A 22,931-nucleotide genomic window follows, 5' to 3' on the forward strand; every position below is an offset into this window, starting at 1 on the left:
TGAGACAGCACTCGACACTACCGACTTTGATTGCCCGACGAGCCATAGCACTTCAGAAACGGTCGGAGGACCTTTCGAAGATCTATTCGAAGGTCTACGAAGCGAGACGTGAGGCTGCCCGACGCTTCGAACGAGAGCACCAGTACACGATCGAAGACTTTGACTTCCAGCGTGGGGACTTAGTCCTCGTACGAAACACAGCGATAGAGAAGGCCTTGAACCGTAAGATGCGTCCGCGATACCAAGGGCCTATGGTCGTCATATCACGAAACCGAGGAGGTGCCTACATCATTGCTGAACTAGATGGCACGGTTCTCGACAGACCTATCGCGGCGTTTCGAGTCATTCCCTACCTTGCTCGAAGATCGATCACAATTTCGCTCGAACATCTGGACGTACCCTTCGAACGCTTGCATGAAATGGAGCAGTCAGACACACTAGGAGATGACGAACCAGACGCGCCTGATTTACCCGACGAACTAGACGATGAATCGTCGAGTTCAGAAGACGAAGAATGAGTCTGTCAAGAGACTCGCGCAGTATACCCCATACAGATTTATGTTTTAAGGACACCCTCGCTCTTTTCACTCAGATCCTTCGAACACCGTGGCAGCGGTTAGAAACAAGATATACATTATACGAACGCGAGAGGGAGAGACGTTACAGACCCACAGCCACATGCGCGAGACACAACCAGGACACTACAAGTACAAGTACGAGACTCCGAACGCGGACACTAGCTACGAACATGGCGTACGAACGATCTACTTCGAACCCTTTCCCTTCGAAGGCCCGGCCGACGGACCAGCTGCAGGCGCATCGAACGCACCCCGCGCGACCGTTGTGGACTCGACGAAGAGCTCGTCGACGCGGCGGGCGTAGTACTCTTGGAGTCCCTCGAGCATCGCGAGCTCGAGGCCCATCAAGTTCAGCGAGGCCTCCACGTTGCCGATGCGGTCGTGGGTCGCCGAGAGGGCCGCACGAGCCTCGGCGAGCGAGCGGATAGGCGCGCCCTGTGCCTGAAGAATCGCCGATATGTCGATCGGCGGGGCCTGCGTCTGAGCGGCGTGCAAGGCCGCGGCGGCGCGAGGATGGAGCGGCGTGCGCGATGTCACGAAGGCCGCAGGGCCCAGGGCAGGGACCGTGACGGGAGCAGGAGGCGCGGGGGCAGCAGGCTCCTCGGATTCACCTCGCTTGCCTACGAAGTGGACATGTTAGCTACGAATGGCGACGCGAGTTTCGAAGGCACGAAGCGAACTCACCGGAGCGGCGAGCCTTGCGAGTGCCGGCCAAAGTGGCGGCGCCCCAATAGCAGCCCTGCTGATCACGCAGGCACTGGTTGCAAGCGACTGCGTCGGCCTCGAAGACGCAGTCCTTCGGGGTCGCGTAACCCGCGGCGCAGCGGTCGCACTACGCCACGAAATGTTAGTAGGATACGACGAAGAAATCGGGGAGAGTACTCACTGCCATCGTCCTGTCGCGCACTGTGGTCGCGCGGGCGACAAGCTTGCGGACGGCGGGGTCCGTGACGTCGGGGGCCGAACCGTCGGCCGGGGCCTTGCGTTTCTTGGTCTTCTTCGAGCCCTTGGGCTCGGGGACGATCTCGACTTCCGGCGACTCGGCGCGAACGGTCGAGCCATCCGAGGCCGTGGGGGACTGTGCGCGGGACTTACCCTTGCCCCGAGCACCGGACCGACCACGTCGCGGCAGGGTCTTCTCCTCGCGAAGTTGGCGAGCCGCCTCGCGTTTGTGGGCCTCGGCGGCCTCCTCGAGCTCGGCGGCCTCGCGGCGTTCGAGTTCTTCGGCCTCGGCGGCCTCGCGACGGGCGTTTTCGTCGGCCTCTTGGGCCTCGCGGACTTTCTGGGCCTCGGCCTCCTGACGTTCCCTCTCATCGGCCTCGAGCCGAAGGCGGGTCTGCTCGGCGTCCCAAAGCGCGCGTTTCTCGCGTTCGAGTGCCGCGTGCTTGATGGCGGCCTCAAGGAGCGGCCAATCCATGTTGTCTGCGCATTGGCGCGCGGCCTCCGGGTTGACGTCGGTGGCGAGGACAAGGAGACGGCCGAGGGCCGTCGCGTGGCGCTGCGAAAGGAACGCGCCCTTCGTCACGCGGGTGAAGCGATTCTTCGAACGTATGAGTCGGTACGAACGAAACGAAACAAGCGGAGGACTTACCACAGCCGCGTACGCGCCCTCGAACCATTCCTCGATGGCATCCGGATTTTCGGGCACGAGGTGCCCCACGACCCAGTTGGCGAGCGGAGCCATAGGGATCTTCGGGTCGTGGGGGACGGGGAAGCCGGTCTTCGCGTCCACCGTGTACTCGTCGTCCGACGCAGAGGCGCCGGCAGGTTCGGGGGACTTGGCGAAGACGGGAGCGGGCGCGGGAGCGGACGAAGCGGACATGGGGCGAGCGAACAGAGACGAAGACGGGAGAGCGAAGCGGGGGATTAAGCGAAGTTCGGCGGGATCCCCCCCGCTATATGTGCGCTCGAGCTTTGTGGGTCCACCTACCGCATTCGAGGCGCTGAAACAACGGGGATCATCCCATCAGAACCAGTCCGAAACGGGAAAGAAGCGCTCACCTCCCGTCCAATGGGATTAATTCTTCGGATCAACGTGATCGAAGCGCGTCCTGCCGTTCGCTAATCGCTTCTCAGTGCTCGCCATTGGACAAGACCTTCGGACGGCCTGGCGCGGAAGTATCTCGATGATCGCGGACGCAAATCAAGCGCCGGCGTGTTCGAGCGACCAGGACGGTCAGTATCTCAGTAAGGGGGAGATGATGAGCCCTTAGCTCACCTACCCACCGAAAACGCCATTTACGGTCGATACAACGGTACACTAAGTCAGAACGGTCGACGCACTGTCCGTCCGTTCGAGGGAACCGCCCGATGTTCGAAGCTCAAGCGTCAATGTTCGGAACCCTTAGTGGCAAGGCAAGCGGTTTAGAAGCGTCGCTACATTGGTAGGACTACGGGCAAGTACACGGCTAGGTCAAACTAACTAGTGACGGCCTCGGCAACTCTCGTATCTATGGCCTCGACCTCCACACCCATGACCACCACCCCTACCCCTACGAACAGACGGACCGGCGTCGAAGCTACGGTCAGTGTTGACGCGCTCGAGCAGGCTTTCGAGCAACCCGACGAGGGTGCCGTGCGTGCGGCGCTGGTCGACTGCGATGTTGTGAATCGCTCGACCCATGGACTCGAGGTTGTCGGGCAGCTGGCGGAAGTCGGACAGGATCAACGTCTCGCGCTGATACTGTGGGTTCGCGAGAGGACGACGTTCGGCCTGGTTGACTTGTTCGAGCAGCACCAAGGTCTCGGACCACGCGATCGTAGGGTAGGGCGAACCTAGGATGTCTCCCTGGTTGCCATCGCGGTGAAAGACCTCGTCGAGGTAACGCATCAACTCGTCGATCTCGGGGAACGACCTAGGAGCAGGAAGCGTATCGTTCGCTAGCAGGATGGCCCGGCTGCGGGACTCGAACAAGAATCGCTGTTCGAAGGTCGGTTCGATGGTTCGAACGATAGTCTAAGTTCGGAGGCACGTACAATCATCCAACGGACTCCGTGGGCCCAAGCCAGCCACTCTCCGGGACTGTTGGCATCGTATCGCGGCTCGACAAGTCCCTCGGTCTTGAGGACCTCTAGGAGGCGGTAGTAGCGGGCAGCATACGCTTCGGAAGTTGGGTCGAGGTGCGGCATGTTCGTGTAAGTCAGGCGAACTCCTGCAGCTGTCTCATATCTTCGAGGACTGTCACCGGCTCCGGTTATGACCTTCGCCGTTCGGGGACGGTCGCCCGTTATGCGGAACCTGCGGAAGGCCGAGTTGGATTCTCTCATGTGTTAGTAGGTCCGGGTCGAGCGTTGTGACATTCTCCGATTGGCTGCTTTCCTTATCACTTTCATTCATCATTTCTTATTTCTCTTGGCTCTCTTGGTCTTCGGACCGTATTTTCCTGTATATACTCTGGGACTTGTTCCCTTCGAATCTCAGAGACCCCCTTACCCTCTCAATCTCACCTCGCACCGGCGAGGTTCGTCAGTCAGCCAGTACGTTCGAAGTCAGCAAGTTCGCCAGTCAGTCAGTACGTTCGAAGCCAGTCAGTCAGTTCGCCAGTACGTTCGTCAGCTCGTAGTTGCCCCGAGAGGCTCTACACTTCTTCTCCTGCCGTCGCTCGCCTTCCTTGTCACCGTTCGTTCGACACGTCTGTCGAAACTCCCTCCTACCTTCGAGGCTTAGCCCTCGTCTTCGAACAGTCTTCGACATCTTCGAAGCTCTCCCACGTCGTTCGGAGTCTTGTCCGTCCTCCTCCTTCTTACCTAGACCACTGTACAGTCCCACGTACATCTCATAGACTCAGAGGCCTCGCATACCACTGCTCGACCTCACGGTTGGGTTTTTGTGTGGCTTTTGTGTTCTTTTCGGTCGCGTCAGCGCTTAGTACTGAGAGACGATAGCAATTAACACCGACTTGGCTGTGCGCCTGTCTTTGCCTTCTTTGGCTCACGGCGCTCCGAGCTCGCAGCGCCTTTCTTCGTATCAACCGCGCCCTTGCCTGCTTCCTTCGCCACGGACTCTGCACGTTTGCGCTTCTCCTTGGTCCCTTTCTGTGTTTCTTCGACTGACGCGCGCGTGCCTGCGGCAGATGCTACAACAGGCATTATCAGATCAAGACAGCGGCAATATAGTTTCGGGAACGGACTTACAAGGTGCCGACGACTTCGTTACCTTACTGCTAGGCGGATTCAGTGAGTTACGACTCTTTGGTATATACGTCGCCCATGCTGTAAGTCTCGCTGTGAGCAGCAGAGCTATCCTACGCCACTTGTACTTACATTTTTGGGCAGCCTTCCTGGACGCGGCGCGCACCGGCGGGCGGTGCCCTGCTATTGAGACCGCAAGTCATTGGTCACGGTGAGTAGGCTAGCTGTAGACACAAGTGTTGCATACTCACATGCCTGCTCAGGTTGCTCTTCAACGCTCAGGTTTCCATCATGACCTCCAACATCGGCAGCTTGAATGAGCTGAGACGACGGTCGTCCAGCGCGGCCATTAGTCGAGGAAGCTGCTCGCGCCGACATTCAATGATCTTGCTTTCGACTGACTACGGCAAAAGACCGGTCAGCGAGCCAACTCAGCGGGTTTTCAGTCAACGTACGTGGCACTCCCAAATCGATCTTTTAGCTGACAATACCAGTTTCGGTAGAACTGTCAATGTGGGCAGCGAGACCAGTACCCTCCGAGTCGCGCTCGCTACGAGAGACCACACCGGTGACCGTAACCCAACCAACAGGAAGGATGAGGTATTCGCCAGCGAAATCGACGGTGTCGGTGAGTATGAGACGTGCTGATGGTGTGTTGTCTCGAGTACTGAACAAGACTGATGATCTGTTAGGGCACTAGAAGAAAGGACGTGGAAAGGAGGAGGGTGTGCGCTGGCAGGATTCGGAGAGCGAGCCAGCAAGTGCGGGCTCGGCGCTGGTGAAAGTCACCGTGTGACAATTCCGTACGTCTCGCCTCTACCTCTCGACGGTCACCGCTTACACACTTTCCAGCCGTGTCGAGCCACTTAGACACTCTTTTCTGTCGGTATCACGGTGCGTTAATTGCACATACCTCTGTCGATTGAGCTTACCCGCATATCTGCAGAGTTGCTAGTCAGTAATCAGCATGGCCTATATCTGTAACGGTTGCATGAAGAGCTTCTCGCGCCGTGGCACGCTCCTCCAACACTTCCAGCTGAGTGAAAAGGGAGCGTGTCAAGCTGCCCGTCACCAACATGAGGAATCTATGCGCCATCTGACCCGCCGTGACAACCATCGGCGTGCTCAGGCGGCGCGCTCACGGTCGAGGAGTGCCTCCCGTGCTAGCGAGGGTGGGCAGCCTATGGACGATACAGACACTGGCAATGGAGACGAAGGTCACGTCCTGTTTGACGGAGATTACTTTGGTGCGGCCGATGAATACGACGACAACGATCTACCCTTCGATGACTCGCCGACGTGCCAACCTGCCGATGACCTCGATGAAGACGACCTCGATGATTCTGCCAGAGACGAAGCAGTTGGTGACGACATCCCTCCACCAGATGATCTCGCGAGCAGAGATATGCAAGGCGGACACGATCGCATGGACATTGATCCTGCTTCCTCCACGGCCGACGCCCACGACGGCGTACAGGACAACGCCCCTGGCGGTCTTCAAAGGGATGCGCATATCCAGCTTGGCCAATTGCCGGTCCACATCGTCCCATTTGGTGGCGACGCCGGTGCGCCCATCGATCCTGAAGGTGCAAAATCGACTGGTGCAGGATACAAGGCGTATGCGCATCAAGTCGATCCCAATTCGAAGAACTTTTATGCGCCGTTCACGTCGCGCGTCGATTGGGAGATTGCACGCTGGGCTAAACTGCGTGGCCTCGGCTCAACGGCATTCTCAGACTTGCTCGCGATTGACGAGGTGAGTTGATACCTGCCGCGAACATCTGCCGACACTTAATGTGTATCTTGGTTGTGTAGGTCTGCAGTCGTCTAGGGCTCTCGTTCAAGAATGCGGATGAACTAAACAAGATCATCGACGACAAGCTTCCCAACCACAGACCAGTATTCCGCCGCTTTGAAGCCTGCGTGGGCGGCGAAACATTCGCAATGTTTTGCCGTGATATACTGGAGTGCGCTCGTGCGCTATATGGTGATACGGAACATGCGAGATACCTCTGCGTTTCTCCTGAGCGCCACTACGCGGATGCGGACCAGACAGTGCGTCTCTATCATGACCTTCATACCGGGCAATGGTGGTGGGCGACGCAGGTATGTCTTCGAGCTCTTAATTGAATCTTGTTCTCATCCCATATGAGCAGAAGCAGCTCGAGAGCGAGAATCCCGGAGCCACTGTTGTCCCGATTATCCTCTCATCGGACAAGACACAGTTGACGATGTTCCGGAACAAAACCGCGTACCCTGTCTACCTCACGATCGGGAACCTTCCGAAGGAGATTCGCCGCAAGCCGTCGCACCGCGGCCAGATTCTCGTTGCGTATCTTCCGACCAGTCGGCTCGAGCACATCAAAAACAAGGCCGCTCGCCGACGGACCCTGGCCAATCTATTCCATGTATGCATGTCGACAGTCACGGAACCCTTGCGCAATGCTGGCGTGACAGGTGTTCATATGACAAGCGGAGATGGGGTCGTACGGCGGTGCCACCCGATACTAGTCATCTACGTCGGAGACTACCCAGAGCAGGTTCTCGTGACGGGGACCTATACGGGCGACTGCCCAATATGCAAATGCCCTCATGATGATCTTGGTACCTACCCATGCCCCCACGATTATCGTGACGTCAATGAAGCCCTCGACGCACTCGGCCTCGTAGGGACCGCCGACTACAACAGCGCCTGCGAGCAAATCGGCATTAAGCCGATTCAACACCCATTCTGGGAGAAGCTACCGTACGTCGACATATACCGCTCCATCACACCCAACATACTCCATCAACTACATCAAGGGGTCATCAAACACCTCCTTGTGTGGCTAACGGATATCATCGGCGAGGATGAGATCGACGCACGCGTGAAGCGGCTCCCTCCTAATCACAGCATCCACATATTCTACAAAGGGATATCCGGCCTCTCACGTGTGACGGGAACCGAGCACAAGCAAATGGCTCGCTTTATTCTGGGCTTACTCATCGATGTTGACCTGCCGGGCGGAGAGTCTGCGGATTTGATTGCAGCGACGAAGTCACTCCTCGACTTCCTGTACATGTCTCAATACTCGGTTCATTCGAGCGCGACACTCGACGCTCTCGAACGCAGGTTGTCCGAGTTCCACGAGAAGAAGGACGTCTTCGTCAGACTTGGTACGCGCGGCCACTTTCTCATACCGAAACTTCACATGATGCTTCACTATGTTCGCGCGATTAAACTCTACGGCACAACGGATAATTACAATACCGAAGCCACGGAGCGGCTTCACATCGATTTCGCAAAAGAGGCTTACCGATCGACAAACAAGAAAGACGAGTTCCCACAAATGACGAAGTGGCTCGAGCGCCGCGAGAAGGTGTTGCAGCATGCGAAGTATGTCGAGTGGCGAGTACTACATGCTCAGTACCTGGCCGATCCGCGTCACTCAGAACCTGCCGCCGCAGATGAAGAGACACGATGGCGACCGCCTGATTTAGCGTGTCCGTTGCTTCATCATATGACAAAGTGGCCGACTCGCAACGCTGTACCTCTCACGGAGCTTCTATCTCCTGATGGGTATGGTGCGATGTGGGGTGGGCCCACATGGGAGCAGCGGCACGACCTCAATACACCGCACGTACAAGTCAAGACGGGAAGGGGCAGCAACCGGCATAGGGCAACATTGATTGTCGAACAAGCGAACGCAACATCGATTGTCGCACAAGCGAACGCACACGGCGGAAGAGCTAATCGAGCACCCAACCAAATACATGCGGAAGGAGGAAGGCTACTGTACATGAACGGCAGGTCCCTCCGCCACCTCATCCTCGACCTCTCCCTCCTCCATGGCCTCGACGTCGGGAGGGCGTGCAAACTGCAGGCGACGCGGTATTCCGGAGTAGCCGTCAGGCACGTACACTCCCTCCGACAAGCGAGCGTGCAAGTCCCGGACGCCGGCCTCAACGGAACCCAGGCCTCGGGCAAAACGGACGGCTTCAGAACGAGCGTCGCGGTTGGCGGTCCGGCACTCGTCGAGGAGGCCTTGGAAGCGGGTGAGCAGACCATCGAGGCTGTCGGAGGAGGCGCGGAAGGAAGATAATTGCATGGGCCGTTCCATGTACCGAATCGGAAGAAGCGGGCGACCAACCTCGGCATCGGATTGCTCAGCGGCGACGCGGTTTGGAGCCCAGGCGATCAACGGGTAGGGCTCGCCGACGTAGCTATGCTGGGACGGGAGAGTCAGGAAGACCTGGTCGAGGTACTCGATAAGATCCTGGACGTCCGAGTACCGGCGGACGAGCGGAAGGGATGCGTCGCCGTGGGCAACCGCGCGAGACCGAGAATCGAAGAGCATCCGCTGTGCGGAACGAAGGCAGGTTGGCGAGACGAGGAGGACGAGGCGGAAGAAGGCACGTACGATTAGCCATCGGGCGCCATGGGCCCAAGCGAGCCACTCAAGGTCGCTATCGGGGTTCAGACGGGGCTCTACCACACGCTCGTCACGAATGAGGTCGACGAGGCGGTAGAAACGGGTGGTGTAGACGATGGTCGAGGGGTTCGGTGGGATGTCGGCGGGCATTGAGGACTCACACGATGGTGGACTGGCGGACGGATGAGGATGGCAGGGACGGCGGAGGGAGACCCACGGGGGCGGAAGGAGTAGGAACGGAGGGGAACGGGTGCCAGCGAGGCAGGGACGTGGGAAAGGCGGCGGAAGGGGGCTAGGAGGACGGGGCGGAGGGAAGGAGAGTTAGTTACCTACCACTACCTCTGAGGACTCAGTATCTAGGTTGCACCGGGCAATCTCAGGCTTCAGGTCCCGTCTCAGGCTCGCGTTCAGGCTAAGGAAGGTCGCAGAAGTTAGGCTCAGGCTCAGGAATCAGGAGAGCTCAGGTTAGGAACGTCGGAGGGAAGGCCATCGAGTATACCAGGCTCAGGAAAGGCGGTCTTCACTAAAGGACATCGCGGACGAAGCGTGCGGCGCACCACCCCATCTCCCCTTTTCCCTCCGCGAGGTACCACGGACCTCGCTCGCTTCCTCCGCGAACTGTCAACTTGCACCAACGACCCCCGCCCATCGTTTTCACCGATACCAAGAATTCCCTTCCGCGTCGTCCACGCACCGGGGACTCGCAATCACCACAGCGACATTCCTCATGCCCGCCCTTGCTCGATTCGTGGTGGAGTCGATCACGCCGGCGTTGACTCGTAGCGAAGTCGAAGCCCGCGCTGTCAAAATACGGTTCCCATCCTCGACTCTTCCCGTCTTCCACAGCATCAAATTTCGTAACCAGGACTACTACGGCAATGATACCCTCGACTCAATCCATGCGCATCCGCGGCGAATGGGCCGGAATGGCAACATCGCTTCACCTGCGCGCTTTGACACCGCACTTGTGCATGTTCGGAATACTGACGAGCCGAGCACTGGACTGCAAGGTGCGTGGCTACAGACGGACCACCATTGACTTACTGACAGTGTACTAATGGCAGATTTGCGAGTAGGCCAAGTGCGCGCAATCTTCTCACTTACGAAGAACGATGTGCAACAACTGTTCCCTCCTGGCGTCCAGGTACCGCGCCACCTCGTCTACATTGAATGGTTCTCGAGCTTCTCTGCTGACGCCGACGAGCGGTATCAGATGTACAGAGTGAAGAAGTTGACGGGGTCTGCGAAGATCGCCTCCGTGGTACCACTTACACTAGTCAAGCAGAGTGTACACCTGTATCCGAAATGGGGTAAAGTCAGGCCATATAGGCATAAGTTTGTATGATATCCTTGTGGTGAGCACGGAGTGATCATACATAAACTCCAGTACTTACCTGCAGCTGTTTTCATACATGAGCTGCCACTCGCTCATGTAAAAGCGAGGCGCCGTCATGTATGAACGAGGCGCCGTCGGTCGTTACCTGATATGGCAGGTACCCCGGGCTAGCCCGGCCCCTTTGTCCCCGGCGGGGCGGTACCACTGACGCGCGATGCGAGGCTACCCCATATGGATGCACATCGGGGTCAGCGCATCTGAGATCAGGTACGATCTCGGATCCCCTGCGCCGCCGCCTGCGTGGCGTCTGCCTCGGACAAGCCCGGAAGGCCGCAACCAGCCGAGCGAGCGGCGAGCGGCGAGCGGTTCCGCCCGCCGTTTGCAACCTCCTTGCGACCTCCACCATGCCGCGTCGACCACCGCCGGATCACCGACGTCGCAAGAGCACAGCGCGTACGACGACGGCAAGCATGTAGGGTCACTGCCATGCACGCAGGCGCAGCCGACGAACGGCGGGTGGATGTGTCTGCGAGGAGCTGGTATCGAGGTGAGTGTAGACGCACACGAGCATCGAATGAACTGACCATGCTTACAGGACGCGGCGATGCGCAGGACATGCGCGTCGACCGTGAGCACGCAGGGCCAATGCCTCGCGTGCAAGCGCAGCCGACGGTAGACCGCAGGTACGGGTGCGAGCACGAGCGCGTGAGCAGGCGGGCGGGCGGGCGGGCACTCGCGCGCGCTGCGAGCAGGCTGATGGGTGGGACAGATAAGTATGCGGATGGGTAGTAGAGCGGACAGGTGAGCGAGCGGATAGGTAGGAGAGCAAGCAGACGGACAAGCGGCCAGACAACAGCACATGCCCACCGCGAACGCACTGGGCAAATGCCCACCGCGCAGACACAGCCGACAGATGCCCACGCAGGCGAGCAAGCAAACCGGCATACGGGCGCGCAGGCGGGCGTGCATGCAGGCGAGCGGATGGACGAGCGGGAGGGCGAGCAGACGGGCAGATGGGCAGACGGGCGGCCGAACAGACGGGCGGCCGAACAGACGGGCGGCCGAACAGACGGGCGGACAACCGGACGAGTTAGATAAGCCGGAAAGTAGGCCAGCGAGTGGATGGACGAGCAGGAGGGTGAACGGACGAGAGAGCGGGCGGACAAGTGGGAGCTCGAGGGCGGACAAGCGGGCGCCGGGCGGGCGGACGAGAGGGCAAGCACCGAGCGTGGACCAACACGTACAACGAGTGTTAGAATACAGTACTAGTAGTACTAGTAGTAGGAACATAATCTATGTCACTGGAATGCTATCGCCTATGATTGCTATCAACGAGAACAGTGTATATTGCGCCGCAACACCGGTTATGACTCGAGACTCAAAGAACCAGTACAGTACAGTAATGTAGAGTCTAGACATCCCTACCATACACGAGAATAGTCTGTACCGCATCTCATCTGTTCTTTAGATTCAGTGTATGCCACTATACATACATCTAGTACCTATTCCAACTTACAGAAGATGCATACACAGTGCAAAGGACCCAGAACGCGAGTCGCACGTATGTTGCAGGCCTAAGTAGGACCGTTAAACGCGTTCTGATTGGCCAGGAACAGCCCGAGCACATCGGGGTTGCCAAGTTTGGTGAAGCAACAAATAGATACAAACGTTCGGTTTACCGGGGCGCCCGCAAAGCTCACCCAGTTGCTACCACAACTCTACCATCTACCCGCCCTGGACCGACCGTTGGACCAGCCCAAATGGGGCGTCGACCAGCCCAAACCTCGGCGCATTGACTAGCACGAATGGCGCGTCAGCGGATGCCGGATACAAGTCACGGCACGTCAGTGAGTATGTACTGCTAGTGGTACGTCAACCAGCACGAATGACGGTGCGTCGAGCAGTACGAATGGCGCGTCGACGGGTACGTATGGTGGCGCGTCGATGATTGTGAACCACACATTGACTGGTGTGAACAGGGCGTTGGCCGGCCGTCAACAAGGCACTTCGCACTGCGAGCGAGCCCTTGAATAGGGCAGGCGATGCGCGGGAGGCTGTGGGTGACCGAGGACGACACTTGGAGAATTGCAGGGACTCCTGTGGGCGATGGGTGCGGGTGGGGCAGCAACATGCGGGGCAGCGATTGGTGGGACGGCGGCGGCGATGAACAGGTGGGCGACGGACGGAGACATGGTAGTGCTGAGGGCATAGACAATGTTGCGTTGTAGAGATCCTCGTCCACTTGTTCCAGATGTACCATACGTAGTCGATATCTTAACTGAGTACTACAGAATTTGTGTTGAATCGCAGCATTTGTTGGCGCTTCAAACATACCAAATCGGGATGGCCACTTCATGACTTCATTTTCGGCGCAAATCACAGCACTGAGACTTGAATTGATAAGCAAACAAATGAATAAAAGGCCACAATATGTGTCATGGGGCGCGACATGTGCAGTGCATATGTCGTGCAGCACAACATACGTGCCGTAATACGCGCTGTATTTATTCGGATCCCGATATACTGACTATTCAGGCACTGTGCTTACATAATGAGTCGCGGCTATTTACGGTGCCGTACCTAGCTCTAATACTAGGACGTGTCAGATCAAGCAGATCGCAAATCGCGATTGCACGCGCCCGATGCCCTCGCAGCGCGCAACAGCTCCTATTTAGGGCTGCCGCCGCCACCGCAAGCTGCCGCTGACAGTGGATCACCCGGGCTGTCCCTAAAGGGCAGTCGCCCTTTCGGGTAGTGAGCGAGACGCCGGCTCCAGTTATTACAGCACCTTTATACATGAAGGCTTGCTGTGAGTTCTGGAGTTTATGTATGATCCATTTGTGCTAAGCACAGGGATTCATACATGATTCTGCCAGCATCTGGTGGTAAAGTCGCTCCGAGACACTGGACGACTGATACCGTATTAGATGAATGCACAACGTTCTACCTTAATCAGTACAAGGATCCTCATAGTTTCTATAATCTGTACTAGCATCCTTACGATACACGGTATTCTGTGCAATGCAACTTGATTCTCTGTATCGTCAGAATTAACGAAAATTATGGCGCTTCTCTGCATTGTTGTGCTGCTTCTCGGAATTTGTCAGAATTCTCAAATGGAGGTTTTCCCGATGACCCCTTTGCTCTCCCTCGTCTTCACCCTCACGACGACGGAGAACCCCGGAAATCACGAATACGAAACACGATGTGCTGAAGCTTTATGGGTGCGCTCGATTGCAGCTGCTGCAGATGGTATAGTGCGATGCTGACATGGTGTTGCAATAGAGGTCCAACGATTCCCCAACGCAGCAAGTGCTGAGGCGCTTCGCCCACTTTGCGATGTTCGTGGAACGTATTAGCATCCCGCATCCGGAGTGCATAGACCCTACACTCTTTCTTATCCTCTCTGAAGCTAGCGCAGGCGAGCCGCTCCTCCCGATGCTCAGAGAGATTAGATGCTCGTGCACAGTCTCACCGTTCTTCGACACAACTATTCTTTCCCTTGTAGGGCCCGCACTTCGACAATTGATAATATTTGAAGAGCCAAGGCTACTCGAGACCGCCGTCGAGGCCCACGCGGTCAGGCGAATACTCTGCGGACTACCCTCCAAAGCTCCTGCGCTGCAAGATCTTCGCATATACCACCGCATCCGCGATGTCTCGCCAATTTCGTCGATCGGCCAACTCCGCGGACTCCGCACACTACGCATAAAATCATGGTCGGAGGCATCGTGGTTCGCACCACTCATGTCCGTGCTGGCCAAGCTGGAGCATCTACGTGATCTGGTTCTTCCCCTTGACCACTGGGACGCGAACACGACCGAGACACCGATTACCGATAGCTTCCCCCAGCTGCGGAGGCTGAAGCTTGACGGTCTATGGTACAAAGGCGCGCTGTGCATTGGGTCGATGGCATCGAACATGCCACCTGCTCGGCTGGAATACCTTGAAATACCCGTGCCGTCCTCAACAGCTTTGCGGAGGACTACAGCGCATTCGAAGACCTCGTCACCGCATGTGCCGGGACATTAAGCACGCTCAGAGTCGAATTGGGGCCGGGCAGAGCTGCGGGCCCCGGTCAAGGCAGTGCCCCCATGCCAGCATCCAACCTTCTGCCACCTCTGATGCAGCTCCGTCATCTGCAGTTATGCGAGATCTGCATACCTTCGGGCAACGTATCATTCACGGACGACGACCTACACTCCATCCGAGAAGCGTGGCCACTCCTTCAGATTTTCATAGTCTCCTGCCAGCTCAATCCGTACACGCCAGACTGTGCCCCTTCCTTTCGCAGAGTTGTTGACCTTCTGCGGGACTGTCCTCGTCTCACGGTCCTCAAGCTCCCGGCCGTAGCCATCAACGGGGAGGTGTTATACTGTCCATCGGTCAAAACTCTACCTAAAGGGGTCGTGGTCAAGGATGATGACATCCGAGATCCTGGAACGTTTGCGGGGGTCATGAGATCACTGTTTCCCGCTATTAGTGTTAGCGAGGATGCCCTGGAGGTCGCACGCACGCTGTCGTCCGAGCGGTGGTGCGCAGTTTTGTCTGCACTGAAGGATAATCGGATATACGCGTACACTGCTTACCATCGTTATATAGTAACTCTACAGTAAGCACGCGGAGGCATGGCTTATGATACTTAGGTAGATCGCTCCCATATTTATTAGTATCGTGGCTACGATCTGGCACCGGCAGCGACCGTATGTACACCATATATGGCGCGTGAGATGCCTTTTGGAGAGGGTACGGAACGTGACGTCACCACAGGGCGCGTAGTGACGCACGCGGAGCCCCCGCCGCGACGTCCTCCTTATATAACCTTCCGCCCGCTGCCCCCATGCCACCGTCTTCAACAACAACCGGCCGTTCTCCAACTACCAGAAACCACCCGCCATGATCTCCCCTCGCATCGTCCGCCTCTCCGCCAACCGCGCCCTCGCCGCCCGCCCATACGCAGGCACGTCCGCGCGCTACCTCCACAGCACGACCATCGCGCGTATAGGCGGCACAGAAGCACCCGGAAGGGACCCGCAGCTGTCGCAAGGGACAGTGAGGAAGGAGGAGAACCTCCACCCCGGCGACGTCCAAGACCAGGCCGCCCGTTCGGGCCAATCGAGCGCGAACAAGTCCCCGCTCGACGCCGCGTCTGGAGCGAAGGGAAAGAAAGCAAGCCAGGAGGGTTTCTCTGGCAACCAAGAGGGTGTCGGGTTTGCCGAGCAGGTCGGCGGCGCGAGCTCTAGTGGTCAGCGGAACGCAGGGGAGGGCGCCGGCGGGAAGGAGGAGGCAACGCCACCGGGGTTCCTCGATGCCGTGAAGAGTACGCTCGGCTTTAAGACGACGAGCGGGGAGGTGAAGCAGAACCGTGATGGCGGAGAAGGAGTCACGGGGACAGGGACGTTTGCTGGGCTGAAGGGCGAGCAGAAACAGAACAAGCACGGCGGAAGGGGTTTCCACACCAGTGCGCGGACGGCGATGGCGGCGGATACGACCACGGCGGGCCAGGCGCCCGACGCGAGCAGGCAGCCGAAGGACCGTACGTACGCTGAGCAAAATGAACACTTGAAACACCGGGAGGCTGATTCGTCCCGGGAATCGAAAGGCAAGGGGAATGCTGCGGAGAAGCCCAGCTTGCCATCTCACAAAGTGCGTTCCATACATGCTATGGCCCATGTTGTAGAACTTACTTGGAAGCAGTTTGATGACAAGGTGTCCTCGAGCCAGCAACGCTCCTTCCATACCTCCGCGCGTCGTCCCGAACAGAAGCATACGGCCGAGTCGTACTTCAAAGACGTGGACGACTCGCCCCCGCAATCATCCAAAACGCACCAAGTCGACTCGAGCGACAACAAACTGGTGACGCCGAACGAACTGGAGCCGGGCGAGTCCTCCGATAAAGGTTCGCAGACCAAGGAGTACCAAACTGTGAGTGCCGTCCTGGGGTAGCCTTGTCTTGCGCTCTGGCTGCATTTCCGGAGTTGCTGAGTGTGCTAACACTTATGCTCTTGGTATAGGCCGACAAGGACGAGCCGTATGACGTTCCGGGCAAGAACGAGGAGCAGAAGCTGAAGTATGGCGGCACGAGCAGGGAGAAGCCGCATGCAGGTGAAGGGAACACCATCAGCAAGCCGGGATCCGGGCCCCAGGGAGACACTGCTGGGGGCCACCGTCCAGAGCGCAACTGAAAGCTTTCAGAGACGTACATGAATGATGGTCGCGATGGAATCAATAGGGGTTGAGTGGATGTGGATGTTTCGTCAAGACATGTGGCACCTGGCCTAAGGTTGTACATTATGAGCTATTATTTGATCAAGCATGCGAAGGACTTAGGGTAGTGCAACGATGATCCCTGTAGTGACTGTATGCCGTCAATCCCTCGTCTGGCCGTTTCTGTCACGTCAGCCTTAGTCCGCCAAGTACTGCCAACAGTACCTCGCCAACTACAGACGGCGATGCAACATGGTTGGTATTCTAAGCGAAGCGAGGCACGAGCGTCGCGTAGAAGTGAGTCTACGCATGCAGGAGGAGATTTAGGCGCGCATCGCTCTCCTCTGCGCGCCCACTCGGACGACCGCTCTCGAAGGCTCCGCGGCCGCTACACCCTTCGAATAGCTCTCGTTTTCTTCCACTAAGACTACACCACTTGTAGCTTACAGGAAGGGGACTATGGTACAACCTTCGCTCATCAATCCCGATGGCGACGAAGAGCCGGATTATGTGAGCAACGACCAAATGATTGTACCACTCACAAATGCGTGGAGGATGGTCAACACAGAGTCGTAGTCTCTGTCTCGCAAGCTTGTCCGACATGAGCATCCAGCTGAGCGAGCAGCGGTTGCCATTGTGGACTGTCCGACTCCGAGTCCTTCGACCGCCGCCCAGTGCTCCGTCACCAGCGCTCTCGCTCACTGGTCGCCGGGCGGGACCAACCCGCTGAGTTTCTTTCATGCTGCACGCAACACGCTTACACTGGCTCGCGTCGGCACGAGCATCGCTAGCTCGTGTCATGCACACGCGAGTCAGGCTGGAGGCAACATGCTTACACTGGACGCAGTATGCTTCACTGGCTCGTGTCAGCACGAGCTCATAGCCAGCGAGTGTCACACACGAGTCAGGCTGGACGCAGCAGGCTTATACTGGCTCGCGTCAGCACGAGCTCATAGCCAGCGAGTGTCACACCGGGTCAGGCTGGACGCAGTATGCTTACACCGGCTCGTGTCAGCACGAGCTCATAGCCAGCGAGTGTCACACACGGGTCGGGCTGGACGCAGCACGCTTACACTGGCTCGTGTCGGCACGAGCATAACACGCTCGTGTCATTCACTGCACACGAGTCAGGAGCATGCAGCAGCAGCATGCTTACACTGGCACTGGCTCGTGTCGGCACGAGCGTAACGAACTCGTGTCATCCACTGCACACGAGTCAGGCTGGACACACCGGGTTCGATGAGCACGACACGGCACTGCTCCTCCTAGGGTCAGCGGAGCGATGTTTGCTTCGCGGCGCCCATCCGGCGGGACTCTGCGAACCGGTTGATCAGCAATACGGGTCATTGGCGTCGTCAGTGTTGGACACTGACTCACAGAGCATGTACGACGAGGCTCGTCGGCTTCTGGACTGGGGGTAACGGCTTCGCCGCAACGCGCCGCCGTACTCGACGTCTTCATATTGGGTATCGCGGCTCACCCGTTGCCCCTCAGGTCCAGGCACACTCTTCGAGTCGGGCAGCCCTGCGGGCTGCGCCCCACACCGCCAATCATTCCCCTCTCGCTCTCTTGCAACTGACCATCCAAGCTCACTCAGTAATAATGAGGCGGGCTGCTGGTACGCCTCGCTTCACACGTGACCGTCATATCCGCCACGCCGGTCATCGTATCCCAGTGCATAGAGGGCCGTAACAAGGCCGTACTGACGGTAATAAGTCGTCAGTATCAGTGATGTTCAAATTGCACGCCCAACTGAACAACCTTCACCTACTGATAACACTCCTCGACAACGTTGCAGCCTGACGACTCGTACTTCCATACGTTTTCCCTCGCAACCCATACGGCAACGCCAGCTTAATGTGTTGCTGCTCGCGTCGTGTGCTCCTGCAATGTCAACATGCACCTGCTAATGCAGCTTTACGACATTCCCTACGCCAATCAGAGTTGAGCGTCGGTAACAACATAAACATACAGTCTATCACCGTCAAACGAGACACGACCGTCAAACGAGACACGCGGCTCTGAGATGTGTATCACCGCACTTACGCCCATACAAACTAAATGTAAATTAAGTTCCTTGTGCTCTCGTACACCCACAAAAAGCATCGCGCGTGAGATGCAGTGTTGGCTGTGTTATTTGAGTAAATGTTGCACCGTTACACCCTTCCAGAACTGTCCCGAATACTTGTGACTATATCAATACCGTCGAGAGACCGTTTTTGTTACAAAAAAGTGCGGAATACACAAAACGAATGTACATCTAGCTTATCTGAAAGTTCTGGAGAGATCGGTCAGACAATGAATGATATCGAGCACGAGAGATGTGGACGTGAAGGTGAGCGTCAACATTGTGCAGTTCGCCCAAGGAGCCACAAGATACTGTAGTACATCGGGAAAACCCCCATTTGGGAATTCGTGATAAGTGACCAGCAATCGAACCGATTCGAACGAATACACAGAAAGTTGCTAATGTCTGAACATTCCGCGGTATCGTGAATATCTACAAGAATTGTGAGACTTCAGTCATTCATGCTACACTAAACCTGATAATGTCGAAGTAATGCATGTATATTCTCAGGTGGCTCGACTCACACAGCGCAAATCGGGAATAGAGACTACAGTACGCAGGAAAGATTACACCATAACGAGCTTCCACCGTACGTCCTCAAGGCCTCATCGAGCAGGTAAACTTGTCCCAGCCGCCCTCGGTGGGCGGGTGGAACTCGCCCGAATACTAGCAGCGCGGCATGCCCTGCCCACCATCGCGATCACCCGCTTTGCTCACGCGCCCGCCTCGCCCGCCCGTCCGCCTCGCCTGCCCGTCCGCCTGCCCGTCCGCCTGCTTGCCCGTCCACACTTGCGCCCGCGCCCACGATCCGCCCGTCGGCTGCGCTTGCGCGCAGGGCATTCGCCCTGCGTGCTCGCTGTTGTCATGTGTGTCGCGTCCTCAGGCGTGCGGTCCATTCGTCGATTGTGTTTGTGGCCCGGCATTCGTCCTACACGCTCGCTATTGCCGCGCATATCAACGCCCGCTTGTACACCCCACTCAGTGTCTCCGCCCGCTTACTTGTGTTCCCGCTCTTCCGCCTGTTTGCCTACCTACCCACGCGTTCGTCGGCCGTGTCTGTGCACTGGGCAAACGCCCAGCGCACTCGCGGTTCGCGTGCATGTGGTGTTGGCCTGCGCCCTGTGCCCGCTCGTTTGCCCTCGCATCCGATTGCCCGCTCATGGGCATCTGCGGGGGAACGGGCGGGGCGGGTGGCAGTCAGTGAGGGAGGACGGAAACGGAGACGAGGGAAGGTCGTACTGCCCTTGCTAGACTACGCGTTCTGCGCGTCGAATTGGCGGATCCGACGAGAGCGAGGGTGCATGAGCGAGGGAGAGGGAGAGGGGCGAGGGGCACGGTGAAGTGTGTCGGAAGGGGCGCAGGGCAAATGACTGCGGGATGGACAAGCACGGGGTCAGGATAGTCATCGTTTGGTGGTCGACACCCACCGGCATTCGTAATACTCACCTGCTTGTCCGCTCGCAGCCCTGCTTGCCAGCTTTCCCGCCCACTCGCCCGCCCATTTACCCGCCTGCTCGCCCGCCCGGCCGCCCGGTCGTATGCAGTCTCTTCGCTCTTCCGCACCACGCCCGCTCGTCGGCCGTGTCTACACGCAGGGCATTGGCCCCGCGTGCTCACCGTCGTCGTGCGCGTCGTGCAGCAGCACGTCGCTGCACCCTGTGCTCGCTATAAGCATACCTGCTCGCGTATGTTTGTACTCACCTCTCCTGCCCTTCGCTTGCGTGCCCCTGTCGCTCAGGGCAGGATTTGCGTGCACATCTGTTGTCGTGCGAGTCTAGGTTCACGCGCGTTCAGTTTGCATGTCGGTCGGGCTACGCTGTCCGTTATGGCGGCGGAAGTGTCTTGTGACTTGTCGTACTTAAGTCTGGACACGCAGGCGAGTTGGAGAGGTGACGAGGAGGAGAAGGCCCAACGAAGGACTTGTACAAAACAGCAAAAGGCGAGAGACGCCCAGTGAGCGCGTGACGGCTTCGAACTCCGACATGCCACGTCGCACCTGCGTAGACTCCCTGCATCCTCGAGTCGTCCTCTCGCTGCGATCATCCAAGCCCGTCGACCCACTATTCAGCTAATGTGCTATAGCTCTGACCTGCTCATAGGCTCGCCTTTCACTGAGCGTATAGAGCGCACGGCTCTCTGCACCTTCACTCTCGCGCCCATCCGCTGACTTTAATGTTTTTCGCGCTTGGGCAACCTCTGGACGTGTCAAGCCCCGCCGCATCTGCATCTCAAACCGACCGCGAGGGGGTGCGACCCCTCCATGCGTCTTGCAGCCGCCCGGCTTCCACAGTCGCAACGAACAAGCATCGCTGCGCCGGCCTGCAACTGCCCGCCCACGCACACATGCACACCCACCCGCATGATCGCCCGTACATACGCATACCCACCCGCCCTATCGCCTCGTCTGCTCTCACTTGCTCGTATGTCTACTCGCTGGCTCGCCCTGTCACCCACTTGCCTACTTGTACACCTGCCGGCCAGTTCCCCGCCGCAGCCCCTGAAGTCAACTGCGAGGTAGCGCAACCTGTCCCGGGTGCATCTCGCAACTGCCCGACCCCAGACCTCGTGACGTACAGAGAACACTGCGTCTGCACCCATGCTAAACGTGAAGGCCTGCCTGCTGAGTTCTTGCTGACCTGTCCACTTGCCCACTTACTGGCTCTGTTGCTCGCCTACTGGCTCTGTTGCCCGCTCACTTGCTTCTCGCCCACTCGCTTCTCGGCCACTCACTTGCGCAATTACCCCTTGTCCGCCCGCACGTATGCTTGCTCACACAATCCTCCATCCATCCAACTTCCTGCACGGACACATGCGCGCCCACCTGCCTGCTTACCCGGCTCCTCGGCAGCTTAGCTCTTCACCTGGCTGTGTCCTAGCCCATTGTTGCCTAGTAACTTACCTTTGCCCACCTGTGGAGCCGTGGACCTGTTGTACCCGCAGTGCGATCACTTCGTCTTTTTGTGGTTGCAATTCTCTGACTCGTAGCTCTTCAGTGCTAACCATAATGTACTGAATGCTCTGCTACGAGCAGATGCGGTGGCGAGAATAACATGACTTAGAATATGATTGGATGTGGTAGTGATACGAGAGCTAGTTTGTAGTTTGTAGTACTTTGTCCGAATCATTGTCACGGTCACCGTTCTATAATAATGACTATGCGTTTTATCCTCATATGACACTGCATAACCAAAAAGCGAAACAAAGAAAGCATAGTACCCGATATAATGCGCAGCGAGTGCGCAGAAGTGGTTCGTATTGCATGTAATTGCCACAAATTCGCCCAGGAAGTGCTGGGGGGTTACAGAAAACCCGCTAATTTGGGAAAGAATAGAACAGGTGGTATTGCAGATCTTTACCTAGAAATGCTGATCATTGTTGATATTTTGTTGTCATTCTCAAATGAAACTTTTCCAGATGTATTCAATTCAATCCGGCGCAGGTTGTGACTGTGACAGCCGCGCCGCCGCCAGGCGGCGCGGCGCGAGCGACGGTGACGTGTGACAAAGACGGTGCAGACGGTGCGGCGGAGCGTCGATGGGCTATAAACGTCGTCGAAACGAGTGCTGAGGCCGCCGCCGGAGGCGGCCAAATTTTTGTGCATTTGTCACAACCGGCGGGCCCCCCAGTGACCCGTGACAAGGGTCCTTTACCGGTGTGGCGAGGGGCCTTGTGACGCGTGACCGCCGGACTGTATTGAATACTACAGTAATGGCACGTGCACTCATCGTAGAAGTTGAATGCAGTTGTCTGGACTGTCTTCTCTCATTAAGCTTTTATTCCTTCTGTCCTTCTTTGCGGCACGCAGGTTGTGCTTGAGAACACACTAATGAGGCGAGATTGGCAGCGTGGAAGGAGCAGGTCACGAAGTGGGACACCGCGAAGGTTGCAAAGCGGCGTCCAAGGTGGACCAAGCCGAAGCGACCCACGAAAGATCTTGATCCAGCAATCCCGCGGCCAAAGCTTTCCGATTTCGTTGCAGCCGCGAACGGGACCATCGACGCCGATGAGATCCTTGACACGGACGACGATGAAGATGGCGAGAGCGGTGTTGGGCAAGACTCGTCGGATTCGGAGGGCGATGCGGCGGAGCACTCTGATGATGATTAGAGATCTTATCTGGCCTGATAAGATGCGATAACACCGTGATCAGACACGACATCGCCGGATATGGGTGTCTCGTTCGACGGTGATTTGGCGCA

At 57.5% G+C, this 22,931-nt stretch overlaps 5 protein-coding genes across 5 annotated transcripts; 4 read left to right on the forward strand and 1 right to left on the reverse strand.

The window, feature by feature from the left end:
- Positions 1 to 4,466: 4,466 nt before the first annotated feature.
- Positions 4,467 to 5,087, reverse strand: B0H18DRAFT_1122315 (uncharacterized protein; the record flags this gene model as incomplete). Its single annotated transcript, XM_048034492.1, has 4 exons — positions 4,467 to 4,654; positions 4,713 to 4,790; positions 4,842 to 4,889; positions 4,961 to 5,087. The coding sequence occupies 4 exons, from the start codon at positions 5,085 to 5,087 to the stop codon at positions 4,467 to 4,469; spliced, it is 441 nt and encodes a 146-aa protein (XP_047889705.1).
- A 4,761-nt stretch (positions 5,088 to 9,848) lies between these two features.
- On the forward strand, positions 9,849 to 11,186 carry B0H18DRAFT_1213673 (uncharacterized protein; the record flags this gene model as incomplete). The annotated part of the gene is made up of 4 exons (XM_048036532.1): positions 9,849 to 10,131; positions 10,186 to 10,431; positions 10,679 to 11,004; positions 11,053 to 11,186. 4 exons carry the CDS (start codon positions 9,849 to 9,851, stop codon positions 11,131 to 11,133), a joined length of 936 nt encoding a protein of 311 aa, XP_047889706.1. The 3' UTR covers positions 11,134 to 11,186.
- A 2,402-nt stretch (positions 11,187 to 13,588) lies between these two features.
- B0H18DRAFT_1122319 (uncharacterized protein) lies at positions 13,589 to 14,489 on the forward strand (the record flags this gene model as incomplete). Its single annotated transcript, XM_048034493.1, has 2 exons — positions 13,589 to 13,681; positions 13,743 to 14,489. The coding sequence occupies 2 exons, from the start codon at positions 13,589 to 13,591 to the stop codon at positions 14,487 to 14,489; spliced, it is 840 nt and encodes a 279-aa protein (XP_047889707.1).
- An 864-nt stretch (positions 14,490 to 15,353) lies between these two features.
- On the forward strand, positions 15,354 to 16,642 carry B0H18DRAFT_1086559 (uncharacterized protein; the record flags this gene model as incomplete). The annotated part of the gene is made up of 3 exons (XM_048032056.1): positions 15,354 to 16,103; positions 16,155 to 16,382; positions 16,472 to 16,642. 3 exons carry the CDS (start codon positions 15,354 to 15,356, stop codon positions 16,640 to 16,642), a joined length of 1,149 nt encoding a protein of 382 aa, XP_047889708.1.
- Positions 16,643 to 22,440: 5,798 nt separating this feature from the next.
- B0H18DRAFT_1122321 (uncharacterized protein) lies at positions 22,441 to 22,839 on the forward strand (the record flags this gene model as incomplete). Its single annotated transcript, XM_048034494.1, has 2 exons — positions 22,441 to 22,447; positions 22,577 to 22,839. 2 exons carry the CDS (start codon positions 22,441 to 22,443, stop codon positions 22,837 to 22,839), a joined length of 270 nt encoding a protein of 89 aa, XP_047889709.1.
- Between the last annotated feature and the right edge of the window lie 92 nt (positions 22,840 to 22,931).

The sequence above is a fragment of the Fomitopsis serialis genome, assembly GCF_022376445.1.
Source record: "Fomitopsis serialis strain Sig1Antser10 chromosome Unknown B0H18scaffold_75, whole genome shotgun sequence".
Taxonomy (NCBI): Eukaryota; Fungi; Basidiomycota; class Agaricomycetes; order Polyporales; family Fomitopsidaceae; genus Fomitopsis; species Fomitopsis serialis.